The sequence below is a fragment of the Phascolarctos cinereus genome, unplaced genomic scaffold (genome assembly GCF_003287225.1).
Source record: "Phascolarctos cinereus isolate Bilbo 61053 unplaced genomic scaffold, phaCin_HiC Scaffold_2;HRSCAF=192, whole genome shotgun sequence".
In the NCBI taxonomy this organism is placed as follows: Eukaryota; Metazoa; Chordata; class Mammalia; order Diprotodontia; family Phascolarctidae; genus Phascolarctos; species Phascolarctos cinereus.
This window is the reverse complement of record NW_027555625.1, coordinates 349461679-349481154: the sequence shown is the minus strand read 5'-3', so window position 1 is coordinate 349481154 and position 19476 is coordinate 349461679. Positions and strand designations below refer to the sequence as shown.

The 19476-nt window shown below is 36.0% G+C and overlaps 1 protein-coding gene across 1 annotated transcript in view; it reads left to right on the top strand.

Annotated features, from left to right (window-relative positions):
* The window catches only part of FNIP1 (folliculin interacting protein 1), a 142614-nt gene that overhangs the window by 108527 nt on the left and 14611 nt on the right, over positions 1-19476 (top strand). Inside the window, 3 exon segments of the mRNA XM_020991170.2 lie at positions 1994-2195; positions 5522-5607; positions 15249-15395. Coding sequence (XP_020846829.1) covers positions 1994-2195; positions 5522-5607; positions 15249-15395 — 435 coding nt within the window.

The following is a 19476-nucleotide window of genomic DNA, read 5'->3' as shown; positions in this document are numbered from 1 at the left end:
CCTCTACTTCCATACCATGATTCTCATCTGACTTTTTCTGTCTGCTCAAAGAACTACCACTTTAATTCATGCCTCATATCTTCTCACTTAGACCAGAGTTGTCAAACTCACCGCTTATGGGCCACAAAACCCCTGTGTATAGCCTAAACCAGATTAAAATGTAATTGGAAAAAGTTTAACAAAATCAATAAAAATATAATAAAGTATAGATAATGTTGATTTGTAGTTTTCTATGTCAGTATATATCCAGGAGGAATCCATTTCTATTTAAGTGTAATGCTGCTGACCTAAACTATTGCAATGGCTTACCCATTAGGCTCCCTAACTCTCTTCCTATTCTAGTCCATAATGCTATCATAGTGATTCTACCTAAGTGCAGATCTTACCATGTCATTTTCCTATTCAGTAAATTCTAGTGGCTCTCTGTATCTCTAAGATAAAATATAAACTCCTCTGTTTAGCTTTCAAAGCTCTTTACAACCTGGCCCCAACCTATCTTTCCATTCTAATTGGATAGTACTCCACCTCTCAAACTCTTTTATCCACAGCTGGCCTTCTCTCTGTTCCTCAGACATGACTTTCATCTCTGTGCCTATTCACTGGCCATTCCCTTTGTCTGGAACGCACTCATTTCCTCCTGTGTGCTTCACAGAATCCCTGTCTTCCTTCAAGGTGCAGATTGAACACCAGCTTCTATGTGAAGACTTTCCTGATGTTTCTCACTGCTAGTATCCTCCCTACTAACCTACATTGTATTTAACTGTTTTATAGTTATCTTTATTTATTCTTTTTGTTTGTTCTGTACGTGTTTATATAATATTCTTATTGTCTTCCCAGTTAGAATGTAAGCTCCTTTTGATTAGAAACTATTTCGTTTATTGTATTCGTATCCCTAGCAAATAGTATGGCCTATAGTAGGCACTTAATACTTATTGAATGATTGCTTTTATAATTCATTTTCTAAGACTGGAATTTTTATGATATATGGTATGAGTTAAAGTTATAAATTTATCTTTTTCCATGTTGCTATCCAGTTTTCCCATTTCCTGACATTTAAGTGATAAATCTTTACCCTAGTTCTTTATTTTCTCTAGGTTTTCTTTGTATGTTTATTTGGTTCTATTTCTGAGATTTCTTAGCACAGTTCCTGATACATAGTAGGTGCTTAATAAAGCCTTATTGATTGGTTACTGTTCTGTTCCACAGATCTTTATTTAAATCTTGGCTCAATATTAAAAAAATTAATGAGAATTGCTTTGTAATAGATTTTAAAGTCTGGAAGGACAAATTCTACCATCCTTTATTTTTTTTCCCTCCAAACTGACCTTTGGCATATTTGCCTTTTGGTTTTCTGTTTTAACTTTTGTTATGATTAAACCCATCTCTACTTAGGAAACTGTTGGTATTTTCATTGGTGTTATAACTAAATCTATTATGGAATATTGTCATTTTTACTGAATTAATTTGACTTCTCTATGAGCACTGAATTTCTGTCAAGGTAGTTCGCTCCTCCTCTGTTCTGTCACTACAGTTTTATAGTTCTTCTTATAAAAAGTCATATTTGTGGCTAGATAAGGCATAAGCTATTATTTTTAAATAGAGAGATCTCCATAATATATGACAACTGATATATAATTGTCAAGGAACAACAAGAAAAAAAAGATTAGTCTAGGCTTTACCAAGAATTTTGTTTTGCCAGATGCAAATGAACCATTAATTGTAAACCAAGATATTTAGTTTTTGAATGAGTTCTAAATTAGCTAAGAATTAGTTCTGCTCCAAATTTAACTCTGCAGTAAAATTTTACATAAAATTTATCCATTATAACAGCTAATATGAAAGTTTAAAGGGAGAAAATAGATAAGGAGTTCCTAACAAACCTTTTTTAATTATTTTGACTTTTTTAAAAGAAGAGCTTAAGATAAAGTTCATTATTTAATTGCCAAGAAAATTCAATTGATGTTTAAAGTAATTACATAAACTTTTTTTATAGGTCTATAGAAGAAAGTTTTAATCTGTCAGATGAAAGCTGTGGCACAAATCCTGGAATTGTTAGGAAAAAGAAGATTGCAATTGGTGTAATTTTTTCACTTTCCAAAGATGAAGATGAAAATAGCAAATTTAATGAATTCTTTTTTTCACACTTTCCTCTCTTTGAAAGCCACATGAACAAATTGAAGAGTGCAATAGAACAAGTAAGTCATTTTCACATTTAGTTTTACATCTGTTTATCCTTTTTTAATTTCTTACCTGCTGGTCTAGGAAGATGTTCATTTATTCATTGAACGGGAGGTTTACTGAATGCCTGCCACATGATTATAGGCACAATGTAGGAGGCTATGGATATTTCTAAGACTCAGTCCTGGCTTTTTTTTTTTTTTTAACCATTTTTAAAGGTACAGCTAGGTGGCGCAGTGGATAGAGCACCAGCCCTGGAGTCAGGAAGACCTGAGTTCAAATCCAGCCTCAGACACATAATACTTACTAGCTGTGTGACTCTGGGCAAGTCACTTTACCCCAATTACCTCACCCCCCCCACCCCAAAATTAAAGGCAGAAAAAAAATTTAATTCTTTTTATTGAGTTCCAAATTCTCTCCTCCCAGCACCTCCCCCCATCCATTCAGAAGGAAAGCAAATGTATCATTACACATGTCATTCAAAACATATTTCCATATTTGCCATGTTGAAACAAAAAAAAAGGCAAGGAAAAATAAAGTGGAAATAATATGCTTCAGTCTGCACTCCACGTTCATCAGTTCTCTCTCAGAGGTGGATAGTATTTTTCACCATGAGTCCTTTAGAATTGTGGTTCATTGGACTGATCAGAATAGCTAAGTCTTTTACAATTGACCCTCATTACATCAATGCTGTTTACTATGTACTGTATTCTCCTGGTTCTGCTCATTTCCCTTTGTATCAGTTTATATAAGTCACCCAGGTTTTTCTGAAACCCTCTTGCTCATCATGTCTTAGAACAGAGTAGTACTCCATCACAATCATATACTATAGCTTGTTCAGCCATTCCCCAGTTGATGGGCATCTCCTCAATTTCCAGTTCTTTGCCACCACAAAAAGATCTGCTGTAAGTCCTAGCTTCTAAGGAGCTGATAATGTAGTAGGTGGGTTGTGACATAGGCATCAGTGTAAAATCAGAGAGTCAGGGAGGTGTAGAATGTTAATGGCAGTTCAGAACAGAAACAGAACATTTCCAATGGAGGTAGAGAAATGACGAGAAAAAGATTCAGAAAATTTTTTTTGGAAGAAATGGAATTTGTGCTGGGCCTTAAAGAATGGGTAGACTTTTGCCAGGTAGAAGTATATGAACTAAATCACAAAAGTTTTGGAAAATATATATTGCATATTCAGAAAGACAAGTCAGCAAGCATTTATTAAGTACCTACTTTGTGCCAGGTACCATGTCAAGTGCTTGGGTGTACAAAGAAAGGCAAAAAACAGTTCCAGCTCTCAAGGAACTTAACAGTCTAATAGAGTAAAGAACATGAAAACAACTGTGAAGAAACAACGGATGTGTGTAGTAAGTTGGAGATGATCTTAGAGAGAAGGCACTGAGATTAAGGAAGAGTGGGAAAAGCCTCATGCAAAAAGTGGAACTATAGCAGGGACCTGAAGAAAGCAGGAAAGCTAGGAGACAGAAATAAGGAAGGTAGAATTCCAGGCATAGGGGAGAGACAGTAAAAATGTACTGAGTCAGGAAGCGGAGTGTCCCTGTATCATAAACTACATGAAGGGCAATAAACTGTAAGAAGATTGGGAAGGGGAAAAGTGAGAGCAAGTTATGAAGAGCTTTACAAACCAAATAATGGATTTTATATTTGATTCTGGAGGTAACTGAGAGCTATTGCAGTTTATTAAAGAGAGAAATAGCATGATTGGACATGTGCCATAGGAAGATCACTGATAGCTGAGTGTAGGATGGACTAGAGTAGGAACAGATATAATGCAGGGAGACCAATCGGAAAGCAATTGCAATAGTCAATGGGGTAAAGAGGTGGATGTCTTCACCAGGATGGTGGCAGTGTCAGAGGAGAGAAGGGGACATATACAAAAGATGTTGCAAAGGTAGAATCAACAGGACTTGGACAACTGATTGGATATGAGGGGTGAGAAAGAGTGTGGAGTTGAGGATGACACCTGGGTTGCAGGCCTTGGTGACTGAGAAAATTACAGTATATTTTACAGCAATAGAGAAATTAGGAAGAGGAAAGAAGTTTAGGCGGGGGGTAGAGGTGGGAGGTGGAAGATAATGAATTCGGTTTTGCACATTTTGAGTTTAAGATGTTATAGGATATCCAGTTCCAGAAGTCCAATAGGCAGGCTAGAGATGTGAGTCTGTAAGTCCAGATAAATAGATCTGAGAATCATTTGCATAGAGATAGTAATTAGATCCACAGGGGCTGAAGCAATTACCAAATGAAATAGTTTAGTGGGAGGAGAAAAGAGAACTTAGGACAGAAGAATCTTGAGGGACAACAAGGGTTAGTGGGTATAATTTAGATGAAGATCCAACATAGGAGGCTGATGAGGAGTGCTCAGAGAGAGAGAATGAAAACCAAGAGAAAGTAGTGTCATGAAAACCTAAGAAGAAGAAAGTAGCAAAAAGAGGATGATTGATAGTGTCAGAGACTGCAGAGAGATAGAGAAGTACAAGAATGATTTGGCAATTAAAAGATCATTTGGTAACTTTGGAGAGTGTAATTATAATGACCAAGCTCCCTAAAGAGATGTGAGAAATTGCACTTCCTTCCCTTCTTTGAAGATGTGGGGGCTATGGGTATGGGACATTTTGTATACTGTTAAACTGAAGTGATAAGTATATTGGTTTTACTAAAATACTCTTCTTTTTTATAGCATTTGCTTCTTTGGGTAAGGGATGAGGGAAAATATTTTTGAAAATGAATCTGATATAAACCCAAAAAAGATATCAGTAAAAATAAAATTCCATTTCAGTATCTAAGAAAAAGAAGAAAGTATTTTTCAAGATTAAGATCACAGTGAGACTCCAGTTTTTGACTATGCACTGGGTACATGAATGGGACTAGTAAGAGGTATTAGAAAGGTTGGAGCTGTATCGAAGGTTGTTGACAGAAACCTTATCTAAATGTCAGGAGCCAGTGTGAGCTGTTTCTTTTTAGTTACAGTCAAATCACTTTGGTTAACAAGGTAATTCTGTAAAGCCCAGAAAGTTTCACAACGAATTCTTTTATGTTAACATTGTATGCTTGACAGTTCATTAAAAGATTCGAAGTATGAAAACTTTGAAATCTTTTATGACATTCAGTGACAACTGCGGAGTATAAAGCCACCATAAATACATGTGCCTCCTCTGTCTTTCCCTAGATAGGAAAGTTGGCAGTCTGTTCAAGGTTTTCTAAAACTAGGTGTTTGGCTTCTTAGTTCTACAGACAGGTGAGAAAGGAAATGTGTAACTGTTTTCCCTTTTCTCTCGCTGTTTTGACCATGGTTACTATAAAAATTATATATTTCATGATTATTTTCAAGGCTATGAAAATGAGTCGAAGGTCAGCTGATGCCAGTCAGCGGAGTTTGGCATATAATCGTATTGTAGATGCCTTAAATGAATTCAGGTAAGTATTGTTTTTCTGGCCTTTTATGATATGGTGCTATGTCTGTGTGTACACAGACTGTTTTCTGTCCCTGTTATTCTTACATACTTATCTTGATATAAGTATTTTTGAAACTAGTGAACCTAGGATTTAAAATTAAAATGAAGTCTAGTGGGTTGGTGGAATACCAGTTATGCATAGAGTACGGTCATAACAATGCTTAGCACAGTGACTGGCACATAAGAGATGCTTAATAAATATTTATTGAGTGAATAAACAAATGAATGAATGGATTTGGGAGCCACCAATCATATAAGTTTGAATCCTGGGCCATCTGAGGAGGAAATATATCAAGAGGTGTTCCTCCATCTGCTTGTTAATGGCCAAATAATTAGATCTCCAGCAGAGAAGAGGTCTCTCTTTTCCTGGAATACATTTATATTTCCAAATACCAAAGGTCTGTCAGGGATATAGTAATTTTTTTGCTTTGTGTCCCAAAAGGCACTTGTATACATTTCTTCCTAGGCACAGAATTACTCTCCCCAGTAATCTCCAATGTATTCAAACTTATGCACAGACCTGTACTTACATTCTTACTTTGTGACAGTCAGAATTAAGAGTTTCACTTGCTTTTTTAAAAAAGTTAATACAGTTAACTGAAGGGAGAATGGTAGTTGTAGTTTTGCTGATTACTCTATCCATAGCTAGTAATACCCACCCCAGCCTGACCATCAGCTTCAGCTTTATGTTAGAATGCTGTGGGTAAAGCAATGGAACTACATTTTTTAGGAAAATGTTCTGAAAAAATATTTCCAAAAAAATTTTGCACTTTTTTTTTTAAGAATTAATATCCCATGTTGGGAATATTCATTCAGAACTTTTTAGGAAACACTACACTAGACTAAACTTGTGCTTCAAAGGAATAGTCCTCATTTTTAGCAATAATCATTAGCAAAGACTTTAAACTCTCTAGTCAGTAATCTATAAGTTTGCTTTAAAATAACAATTATAAAATATCTTTTAGTTGGTGACAGAAATAGCATGATTAAGTGTATCTGTGTATTTGGTTATGCTTTTAACTTGATTTGTGTCTATTAACCAAACTACTTGTCCGAAGTCTTGTTTTGGTTTGGTTTTACTTAGGTTTAGCTTTTAATCTTTAGGTTTCTTTGTGAGTTTAAGTTATTCTCCTAAGTCTTCTTTGCATCCTAGAAATATTATGAAACGTGGCAATGCTAAAACATCTTTGGGAATGCTATATACATATACATATACATACATATCATATACATATACATATACACACACACATATGTGAGCATTAGTTTTCCAATATATTTTAACATTGTGTGTCTGGACTATATGTGTAACACACATTTTTACCACCTTACTGTAATGGATTCCCTTAGGCATTTTTGGGGGCGAGATTTATTTCCCTTGAAAATGTGTTGAATGTACATAAGAGCAAAAATACAAGCATTCGTGAATTCTGCCTTCGGCAGTTTTTAATGTAGAACAGTTATGATCTGTCATCCTGTTCATTGTTGTTTGATACTTCAGATTGTTTCTGACCAAATGCAGAATGCCAAGTGTTTTATTAATGTTTTATTCAAATGTATTGAATTGTGGGTCTTTTGTGATGGCTAAGTAGAGTATAGGAATAGGGATTGGACCTGTGATTTAATTAGTTTAGGGAACTCATGGGTGAAGAAACTCCCTCTACCAATGTAGGTCAGTCAATATGTGGCCCACAGGTAGCCTTAGGTACAGTTTAGTGGCCTTATTTCTATTTGAGTGTGACACTACTATATTATACTATGCTCCCTCTCAGTGTGGAATATAAAATAGAGAAAACAGCTCTAATCTTTGAGTATATTATAGGACTATACATCTTAAACTAGAAGAGGCTTCAGAGGCCATCTTATCAATTTCTTAATTTACAGATGAGAAAACTGAGGCCTAGGAAGGTTTTTTTTTTGCCCAAGTTAACATAGCATCTGAGAAAGGATTGAAAGCCAGGGCTTCTGATTCAGAGCCAATACTTTTTCCACTGCATTGTGTGGATCATCATTCCCTTATGCTGAGAAAATAATTATTAACTGATGTATTAAGGTATGTTCATATTTGTGCAATTAAACAGTTATTACCTACCAAATTTAAGCCAAGAAAAAATCAATTCTTCTTTCTACTAATTATTTGATTTTGTTTTCTTTTTCCTTATTTTTAAAAAATTAATCTGTAATGACAGTAAAGATGGCATATTTGTCTTTTCACTTCTCCCGGGGGAAAAGAGCTCCTCATCTCTGCAAGCATTATTTGTATTCATTTGAAGTATGAGATAACATACAATCCTTTGAGTCTGCATTTTGTAATTTTTGAGAAATCTTGTATTTATGAACTAATTACTATATCAATAAAATTATTGTGAAATGTTCATAAATACAAGATTTCTCAAAAAAATTACAAAATACTTCATTTTACCTTAGTCTTTTCCTTGTCATTATTACAACCTCTGTTCCTTCTATCTCTTTCTGTTCTTTACTGTTCTGTTTGTGCTCTGCTAATCCTACACCCTGTGTTGCTACTACACCCACTTTACCTATTTCAGCTCTCATGCCACTGAATGGGAATCATGAAATCAAGGCAAATGAGTTCGCTATGAATCATGTCTAATTTTAACTGGGTCCTCATTGATATGCAGCCATCTTTTGTTCTTCCCTGATTTATTTTTTTTTTAACATTTCTGTAGTAGCCTTTTCAAACCTCTACTCTTTTCTCAAGTCCCGTATGCCACAGGACACTTCCCTAAGCAGCGAAACTCTTATTCCATTTCACTAAAAAAATCAAAGCTTTCCATTGTGAACTCGCTTATCTCCCCAACTACACACATCAAAATCCCTCTACCTCTTCACCCTTGTTTTCCTTCTTAACATTCAATGCAGAATATGTGACCCTTTTCCTTGTCAAAACCAATCCTACTATTCATGCCCTTGCCCTCGATCTCATTCTCCAGTGGTTCACCACACCAAAGGGGAAGATCTCTCCTCCAAGAGCTTTTGATATTGACCATTCTCTCTTTCATTTTAAATCTCTCCTTGTTTCTTTACTGGCTCCTGTTCTGCTGCCTAAAAGCATGCCCCAGTTCTTCCCTCCCTTAAAAACCTTCATTTTCCGCTGCTGTCTCCTGAAACTATTTTATCTCTTACCCTATTCACTGGCAAGCTTGGTCATTTATACTCATTGCTTCTACTTTCTCTCCATCCACATACTTTTCAGCCTCTTGCAATTTGGTTTCCAACCCTCACTATTCAACTGAAATTGCTTTCTCAAAAGAGTAGCAGAAATTTCTTAACTACTAATGATATATGAAAAATGTCTTGCAAAACTTCAAACAATATGTAAATGTTACTATTCTATATCCTGTTTGACTTTCTATAGCTTTTGACACTGTTGACCACCTGTTCCTCTTTGGATTCTCTCTTGTTCCTTTTGTTTCTGTGACATTGCCCTCTCCTGGTTCAATTCTTACCTCTGTAAACCCTTCCATCTCAGTTGATGGATTGTTATCCATTTTCCCCCAGAATACTATTTTAGATCCCTATTTTCTCTCGTGGCTAGAAGTTTCATCTCTTCCATCAGTTTAATTATCAGTGTCTGTGCAGATGATTTGTAAATCTATATTGCCTGGGGCAGCTAGGTGGCACAGTGAACAGTGCAGAGGGCCCTGGAGTCAGGACCTGAGTTCAGATGTGGCCTCAGACACCTAACACTTACTAGCTGTGTGACTCTGGGCAAGTCACTTAACCCCAATTGCCTCACCAAAAAAAAAAAAATCTATATTACCTAGCCCTAGTCTCTTTCCTGAAGTCTAGTCCCAAATATCCACCTAGAAGTGTCATTTTCCTGGAGTAATGCAACATGTACATAGTTAACTAAATTTAATTACAATGTTGTTTGAGGAAAATGGCACTAACTGGGAGGATTAGGAAAGGTATCTGAAACTCAACATGGGCAAGCCAGAACTCATTACCTTTTACCCCTATTAGCTTGCCCCTCCCCTAGACTTCTTTATCACCATCAAGTTACCCAGATTCATAACCTTGAAATAACCCCATAGTTTTCCACCTCTGTCTCACCATACATACCTCCACAGACTCTCTTGAATACATAGCATTCTCTCCAGGCATCACTATTTGCCTGGACTATTGTAGTAAGTCTCCTTGTTCCCAACCTCTTCTTCCAATCCACCTTCCATACACTTGCCATATGTTCTATCTCCTCTAGAGGTTGTCATTAAATTTCATTGGCCATCTGTTGTTTAAATGATAAAATTCAAACTCCTCATCCTGGCATTTTAAGGCTCTCCACAGAATAGCTTCAGCTTGGCTTTCCAACATAATTTCACATTAACCCCTTTCATGCATTCTTCATTCAAGCCAGACTTTTGCTTGCATTCCAAAAATTCAGCAGACCTCCCCACCTCTGTGTCTTCATATATGTTGTCATCTATTCCTGAAATGAAATCCTTCCTCATCTCCCTCTCAGAATCCTTTCCTTAGTATGATAGGATCATAGTTAGAGCCGGAAGGTACCTCGGAAGCCATAAAGTCTGACCTCACTTTAAAGATAAGGAAACTCAGCTTAGGTACCACATCTTCTCTGAAATTTTTCCCATTACTTCTAGTCATGCGCTCTCCTTCCTTATACCTTGTAGTTAGTTATTTTTATGTACGTATTATATCTCCCCTGGATAATATAAGCTTTTTGAGAGCAAGAACTACTTTTGTCTTTGTTTCCCCAGACCTACTGTATGCCCTTGGCAGATAGGAGATTTTTAATAAGTGCTCATTAAATTTAATTTAATTCATCTAAAAATGTGTCTGTTGAAGTCCAAAATTCTAAGTTTTTTTAAGCCTACAAAGGTGGTATAATGTAGGGGTGGGGAACTTGCAGCCTCAAAGTCACATGTGGCCCTGAAGTGCTGCCCTTTAACTGAATCCAAACTTCACAGAACAAATCCCCTTAATAAAAGATTTTGTTCTGTAAAACTTGGACTACATCAAAAGGCTGCATCCAACGACCTAAAAGGGAATTTTAAGACTTAGAATAGGTGCAAAGCTACAAAAACACTGAACCATTTGGACTAGCCCTTGGGATATGCAAAATAATGTAGGCATCCCTTCTCTTTCTTTCCTTTCTCATCTTCCAACTGAGAAAAGATCAATTCTATGGCATATTTGTTTTACACAGTCTATATCTTGCAGGCACAGGTTTGTTACCAACTCAGTGTTTATATTTCATTTTGTCAACTTTCCTAACTGAAAGCACTGCTCAAGAATTAGAGGTGAGAAGTAGAGATGAAAACTGGTTTCAGCTTGAAACATCCAGCTAGAATTTCAGAGAGGTAGATTTCTGCTCTGTATATGGAGAAATACCCTAAGAAGAGCTCTGCAGAAGTAGAATGGGTTGTCTTGGTATGGATAATGAGTTCTCTGTCACTTCAGAGTGAAGGGGGATATTGTAGAGAGAATTCCTGTTTGGATATGGGTTGGACTTGATGACTTTTGAAGTTTCAACTCTTGAGATTCAGTGACTCCAGAACTCACAAGTAATCTTTTTAATTGATTAAAACCCCAGATTTTGTTCACTTATTCCCTTTTCCCTTTCATACTATATGCTCTTAAAATATCAGCAAAATAGTTCTTCCTATAAATTTGTAAAGCCTATTCCCACAGAATTTTCAGCCTGACAGATAGGATTAAAAATGACATATGAAAATAAGTTTTCTTGAAATTTTAAGTTTCCCTAAATTCTCTTAGGGTTGTCTGTCCTAGTTAAGGATATTTATTGCCTTTGACTCAGACTATATCCAGACAACAAAATTCATCTGTTTGAAATGGACACCTGTCAAGACCAATTTTCTCATAAAAGGCATACATGAAGTATTGGGGGTAACATTGAAAATTATATAATTATGGTGATTTGGATAGTTCACAGACAGTTTTGCCATATACAACTCCACATAAATTAAGGTACTGCATAGTCTGAAATAAAAATGTTGTATACCAATGTGACATTCTGATGTGACTTCCTTGTCAGTGACATACAAATTGCCTCTCATTAACATGACAGTATTTTTGAGGCATGGAAAAGTTCTGTAATTCATTTAAAGTTTAACTTGTCTTTCATGGCAGCTTCTTTCCAAAGCTCAACATAAATCTTCTTATATGAAAGGAATGTGGAATGAAGAGTCAGAGTTTTTAGCTTAAAATGTTGCAGTCCTTATTGTCTCACTTAAAATTTCTTTGTGGACATAGGCTGAAGTAGGTCATCCCAGAAATAGTTTAGAAAAATTCCCCTTATTTGCCTGAAAGAATTAATCCAAGCTTGTTAGTTCTGTTTCTATTTCTTGTTTATAACAGCAGAGTAGTAAATCCTTGCCCTTGGTTTCAGGACCATTATTTACATATCTGGTATTGAGGGTTCCCTTTACTGCAGTCACATGATTATTGGCTTGCTGCCAAGAGAATCTGCTTGGCTGGGAGGAAACACTATCAGTTACAGATGCAGCCAGAGTTACCAGAATAGTAAATAATGTCACAAGACCCATTTATTTCTCTCCACAAAAACATGGTTTGGAATATCTTGGGTTTAGGATGGAAGCAAGGTTTTATTTTTTCTCCTTCAGCTAACCAGAGGCAAATATTTGGCCATATTTTATTGTTGTAATAGAGTTCATGGGTTTGCTTATGAGCTTTGTGGTTGGCTGCACCTCATAATGTGAAGCCTAAAGGCGTGGCACTTTTTCCTCTTGCCTTAAATGATACTTAATTTTTTAAACTATTCTCTCTGAGGCTCTAGAAAGTGTGACCCCTCAACTGAATGCCTCACATACTTTTATGGACTCTTAACTATTTGAATATATTTCAATTCAGCAAACATTAAGATCCTGCCACATGAAAGGTACTCTTTGGGTCTGTGCCTTCAAGGAACTTACAATCAAATCCACGGGTGTACAGAATATAAATAAAGTAGTATGATGTGTTAGGATGCAATAAGGACAAAAAAGAAATACACACACAGTATTCTGTGAAAATTTGAGGAGGAAAAGATTACTAATTATTTTGGGGAGTAGAAACCATAGAACACTGCATGTACAAGGTAGTGCATGAGCTAGGTATTGAAGGAAGGAAAATATTTCAACAAGGAAAGGTAGAGAAAAGGTTCATTTCAGTTCTGGGGGCTGGATTGCACCAGTGCTTAGAGATGGCAGAGTAGCCAGGATAAAAACTGCCAGTAGTTCATTTTGGCTATAATTCTGAGAATATGAACAGAAGTAGTTTGAAATAGAACTAGAAAGGCTAGTTCAGGAGTGAGGACTCTGTGGCCTCAAGGCCACATGTGGCCCTCTAGGTCTTTGACTGAATCCAAACTTCACAGAATAAATCCTTTTATTAAGGGGATTTGTTTTTTGAAGTTTGGATTCAGTCAAAGGGCTGCACTTGAAGAGTTAGAAGGCCGCAGGTTCCCTGCCCCTGGTTTAGTTGGACTGTTAAAGGCCTTAAATGCCAAACTAAGGAAGGTTTTTTTTTTAATTCCACAGTTAGTAGGGAGCCATAGAAGGTTTTTGAATAGAGTAGTAATGTGAGAAATTAGGAAGATTAATTTGGCTTTTGTATAACAGATAGATTGGTGGAAGAAAAAACTAGAGATAGGGAGACCAACTGAGGCTATTTCAGTAGTATGGGCAAGATATAATGGTGACTTGATAGAGTGCTGATAGTATAACTGAGGAGGAGTATGCCTGGAAGATACAGCATGGAGATAGATTCAGTAGGACTTGAAAACTGATAAAATATAGGGCTTGGGAGAGTGAAAAGAAGCCAAGGTGATTTCAGGGTTTAATCTTCAGGAACTGTTTCGTGATTTCATCAGAAATAGAAACTCAGCAGAAAAGGATAGGTTTTAAGAGGAAGATGATAAGCTCATTTTTTTAATATGCTAATTCTAATGTGCCAGAATGATGAGGTGAAGATGTCCAGCAGACACACACAAAGGCATATATATATACACACCAAAGGAAAGAATGTAGCAAGAGCAGAAGGCAAAGACGGTACTTTTGTAGAACACCTTCAGTTAGGGGAGAGAGAGAAGATAAATCAATGAAGAAGAAAAATGAGTTTTCAAATGAATAAGAAAACAAAGGGAGGAATGTCAAGCCAAAGCAGAGAAACCCTCCTGTCGAAGAAAGGGAATTTAACAGTGTTATAGGCTATTAAAAGGTCAAGGGAGAATGAGAACTAAGAAAGGGCCATTTGATTTGGCAATTGGTCATTGAAAATGAAATATAGAGAATGGAAAAGACTGATAAATCAAGATGTCAGAGGAGATAGAAGGGGATGGGAATTAAGGGCACAAGTAAAAGAGAAAGCCTTGGCAGTAAGAAGGACCATCTCAACTTCTGAGAATGGATAGAAGAAAGGCTAAATGAAAATGGTAGAGAGAGAGTAGATTGTGAAAGGATACAGAGGTCCCAACCTGAGGGCATGTCTCAGGGATAATGGCTTACGTGTTCTGTATGAGTTTTGTCAAAATTTACTACTCTAGGGCATACAAACCACAACATAAGGTAAAGGAATTTCTGGATCCTGAATGAATGTACAATTCTAGGTTGAACAACATGTATAATCTAGGAGAATTGCTTCCTCCTCCTCTGCTCTCTGCTAGCCCAAAGCCCTGCACTTGACTTTAGTTCAGTTCAGCAGACATACATTAAACATCTGCTGCGTTCAAGACACTGTGCTAGGCACTGTGGATACAAGGACAAAAACAATAGTACTTTCCCTCAAGGACCTTACTTTCTCTGGGAACATTGGTGGAATACATCTATACAATTAAGCATAATACAAGATAAATCATGGTAAAAGAAGCATTAACAGCTGAATATGTTAAGAAGAGATTTGTATAAAAGATAGCACCAGAAGCACCTTAAAGGGAAACTAGGAATTTGAGTACTGCGGGAATAGTCTGATTTGACTGGATAGTAGAATTGATGAAGGGGAGTAGTATCAGGCAAAGCTAAAAAAATTGTATGGCACCAGATTGAGAGAGCTTGAATATTAGGTACAGCATTGTTTGAATTTTAATCAATAGGCATTTGGGAGCTACTAAAATGTTCTGAGCAAATGAATGAGAAATTTAACAGAGCTTACTTATTAGGTTTAAGATGGTAGTTTTAGATACCTTCAGGACTGCCAGGTGGATATGGGATGATGGTGGGACTGAAGTTCAGGAGTGAGATTAAGCTTGTTGGATAGATTTGAAAGTTAACTGTGTAAAAATGATACATGAATCCAGAGGAATTCACCAAGAGATATGACGTAGAGAGATCAGAGAAACTGGAGATTAAATGCCTGCTGTCAAGTGCTATGTGAGGTACAAGGAGAGAGATTATTAAGGGGGGGGGGCAGGGAATACCAGGCACAGCTTTCAGGTCTATACGCAAACAAGATTGATCTTTTAAATTTATTGAATTGAATTTATCAGTTTGCGAGGTTGCAGTTTTACATTGTAGGAGTTAAGACCCAATATAATAAAATAAATCTTTTTTGCACATATATCTGGAAGAATTTTGAATTTCTCTATCTAAATTTCTCTTTTAGAACAACAATTTGCAATCTCTACACAATGCCCCGCATTGGAGAACCTGTCTGGCTCACAATGATGTCTGGAATCTCTGAAAAGAACCAGCTTTGCCATCGTTTCATGAAAGAATTCACTTTTCTGATGGAAAATGCTTCCAAAAACCAGTATGGCCATTCTTTTTGTAACTACTTACATTCTTTTTAATGAACTCAACATTTCTCTGTTGAGCAAATATAGTATCTGTGGATACAAGTTATAAGGGTACAAGAAAATCAAACATAATCTTTATAATTTACATAGTTCCTTTTTATTTTGTTTAGTCTGTGCCTATGATTTCATTAATATAGAGAACTCCCTAGTGTGGAAATTCCCTTACCTATGGAGACTGGCAATATGTCTGTAATTTATAATCTTATTTCATTGCTTAAGGAGCTGAAAGGTTAAGCACTGACTTTGCACCTGGTCACACAGCTGCTGTGTGTCAGGCTAGAATGTATCACAGGTCTTCCTGGCTCTGGGGCTGGCTCTCTAACTACTACACCATGCAGCCTCTCAGAAGAGAATTATTAACATGAAGTGATATAAGGTAGGAAATAGAGCCAGTTAACCGCATAGCCAAGGAATGAGGACAAATCAAAGTAAATATTGAATAATTTGCATTTCAAGAACTTGTTGTTTTCATTGATGCAGCTCACAACCCTATATAACTTAATAGATGGTCTCTGAGAGTTGCTGTGGCCAAAAAATTCATCACCTTTCAGTCAACCTGATGAGTAGCCTCTTCAAATTTAGCTAGCTATTTACTTGGCCAAGACATTTGTTTTATTTCTGGACCTATAGCTGAGGCATTTCTGACTGGTTGGGCATACTTATTAGAGCTAGTATAACCTTCAAGAAGTCACTCCCATGCCACAGTGTGGGGTAGAACTTGAGTGGAGGAATAGTGTATATATAATAAATTAGAATTCCCCATATCTTGCCATAAATTTTGCTCTAGGATACTTATTACATGCGCTAGGTGGCATCGTGGATAGAGCACCGGGGTTAGAATCAGGAAGACCTGAGTTTAAATCTGGCCTCAGACACCTACTGTGTGACCCCAAGCAAGTCACTTAACCCCTACCACTCCAGCATGTTTGCTAAGAAATCCCCATGGACAAATCTGTGGGGTCATGAGGAGTCAGACCCAACTGAACAACAAAACAAGACAACAAAACCTATTACCACAAGTTCTACCCACAAAAATTCATGAAAAATCTAAGAATGAGAAAATTATTTAGGTCTTAGTGACAGAACCTCCCAGATACATCCAGTTAAACAAAAACTTATTAAGTGCTTATTATGTGCAAAGGTACTATGCTAGGTGCTGGGGGTACAAAAGTAAAAATAATACCTATATTCAAAGAGTTTATATGCTAAATAGAATATACTCTATTTTCATTCTTTCTTTCTTTCTGCCAAATCCCATAATCCAAATGAGTGATTGAGAAGTGATATCCCCTTTGTAGGTGTAAGAAATTGTTTTACTTAAATAGACCATATAAGTTTGCAACTCAAAATAATATATTTCCATTAATTAGTTCATTAATGGGCAGTACTTGAACACCTGAGAGAAAGTCATGAAATTATTTTTCCTGGAATAAAATGCTATTTTGTTTTTTATTATCATAATAACATCTGTTAATATTCAACATATTTTTAAGGGTTGTTTTCTACTCCACCAAGGAATAAAAAGTTATTCCTTGAATTTTTTTTCTGTTACCTCTCCAGACCAACTGATATGCATATTTCTTCCCTTCTTTTGCCTGTTTCTTTTTATATCAAAGTAACAAATTTTCTTCCCCTTGCTTCAGTCCCTCCTTAAAATTTCTGTAGAGCCTCATGTAACACATAGTCCTACAGATGCCTAGGGATTAGATGTATTACCTACATTAAGAGTAATATAAATACTACCAATAATATCAAAAAGGCATTTATTAACACATATCATAGTACATATTCAGTTGAGTGAGTGATCCTTTTCAGTAAACATGAGAATTTTATTATCAAGTGTTCATTCTTCACTCTACCATTAGAGTTTAAAGTATTTTTAAAGTTTGTATAGTTCTTTATCCCCATCAGAAAGCCTCTAAATAAAAACTGCAATTCTATTTGTTGTTCATAAAATTTGTTTCAATATGACCTACAAACCCACAGCATTCACCCAGTTGAATTCTCCACAATGCGAGCTCCCCAAAAGTTAAGCAAAACAACACAGAAGGGTGATTGCAATTTACTATACATGCAGCATTACACTTAAGTATTTTTCTTGTTTCTTAAAAGGATTGATGTGTGTATTCTTCATAAATTACTACTAATGTTGTCCATTTTAGATTTGGATTTTGTTGCTATTTAAAATTGCTTTTTATAGTTTAAAGTGTGCATATTCTCTTGGTTCTGCTTTGATCATTCTGCTTCACTTTATAGTTATTTGAATTCTTATCTATCATTTCTTGTATTACAGCAATATTCCATTACGTTCATGTACCACAGTATTTTTGACCATCCCTTAGTTGTTGGACACAAAGTTTATTTCCTTTTTTTCTGTTAACAAATAGTAATGCTATGATATTTCCTTATACTTCGATCTTATCTTGTTGTTAATAACTTCCTAGAGATAAAAACCCAGTACTTAATTTCTGGCTCAAAGGCTATGAACAATGTTTTAACTTTTCTTGCATAATTTCAAATTGTTATCCATAATAGTTGGACCATTTCAGAGCCTCACCAGCAGTACCTGTATTTTCCCATCTCTATCAACATCAAAATTTTCTAATTTTTTTTTTGCCGTCTTTGCCATTTTGATGGGTGTAAGGTAATATCCTACAGTTATTTTATTTCACATTGTCTGATTGGTAATGATTTGAAGCACCTTTTTTAGATTATATGTGATAGTTTATATAAAATTTCGCTTCTTAAACGTGCTTCAAGAGTCAATATCTCAGGAAGTTCTTTTTGTGTAGTAAGTAGTCTAGTGCATACTTATTGTTGTAATTGAAATTAAGGTAAACTAAAACACAAAGTTCCAAAAACACTCAATTTATTGGTAAGGTTAGCAGTTACCAATAAAAGAGGTCTCTCAGCCAGACGAAAGACCATGAGGTGGGACTTACTAGCTTTCATATAGTTTTGGGAAAAGAGAACAAAGAAGAGGATACATCACAGATGGAAAATAATATGATTGGTTACCAAGTCTAAAGTAGCATAGATGATGGAAAACATATGATTGGATAGAAATCGGGAATGCAGGGCTAGCAACAACGCCTCCTTCCGTCTTGTTGCTATGGGAAGCCCGATGGTGGTGTACCTCTGCATAGCTAGTTAGTGTCCACAGCATTAACCAGCCAGACAGCCAATGTTGCTGAGATAACAGACTTCCTTGCATCTTGCAAGGCTTGTTAACAAGATAATACATCTCCCTTAAGTGTACATGAGTAGTAAGATATATAGAGATAATATGTTTCTTTGAATTTAGGTGATTTGTAGGACAGATAAACTTTTAAACTTAGAGAGGAAAATTGGACTTCTGAACTTAATTCAAAGACAAAAAAAAAGTGAGTTAGGCAATTTTACAGCATGTTGGTGGTAATACAGAATAGGATCAATTGCAAAATGGAATCAGAATCAATTTGATTTTCTCACTATCACTGCTCCCATAGCACCTTCTCTTCAGCAGTGATTTCCTTCATCATACACTTTTTTAAACTTTAAGCCTTAAAGGTTTGCTAAAAGAAATCTTCACCTTCTGAATAAGGCATGTATTAGTCTTTAATAACATAGGTTCAATAGGACTACATGCTTAGTGTACTTTCAACATCAGTTGAACACCAACGTTTATTTTAAGGTAATCTATAGTATAAAATTGGATTAGCTGGCTTATAAAAGCATTGAAATGAAAAAAATCATATTTCCTATTAACTTGCTTACTGTGTTGAGTGAAGAAAACACAAATCCCCTTCTACTAACTTTCCCCCAAAAAGTAAAGAAACCCATTAGCATCACATATGATGTACTTGTTTGAAAGCAATATTTATTCATTCTACCAGAGATGGTAAAGTTGAATTTATATACTTCTGAGTGTTAAAAAATGAGGATATAAGCTTCTAATTCTGAGATTCATTTAATGCATTAGGATAGTAAGTGAGAGCATTGGGCCTGGAGTCAGGAAGATCCCTGAGTTCATATCTGGCCTAGCTGTATGATCAT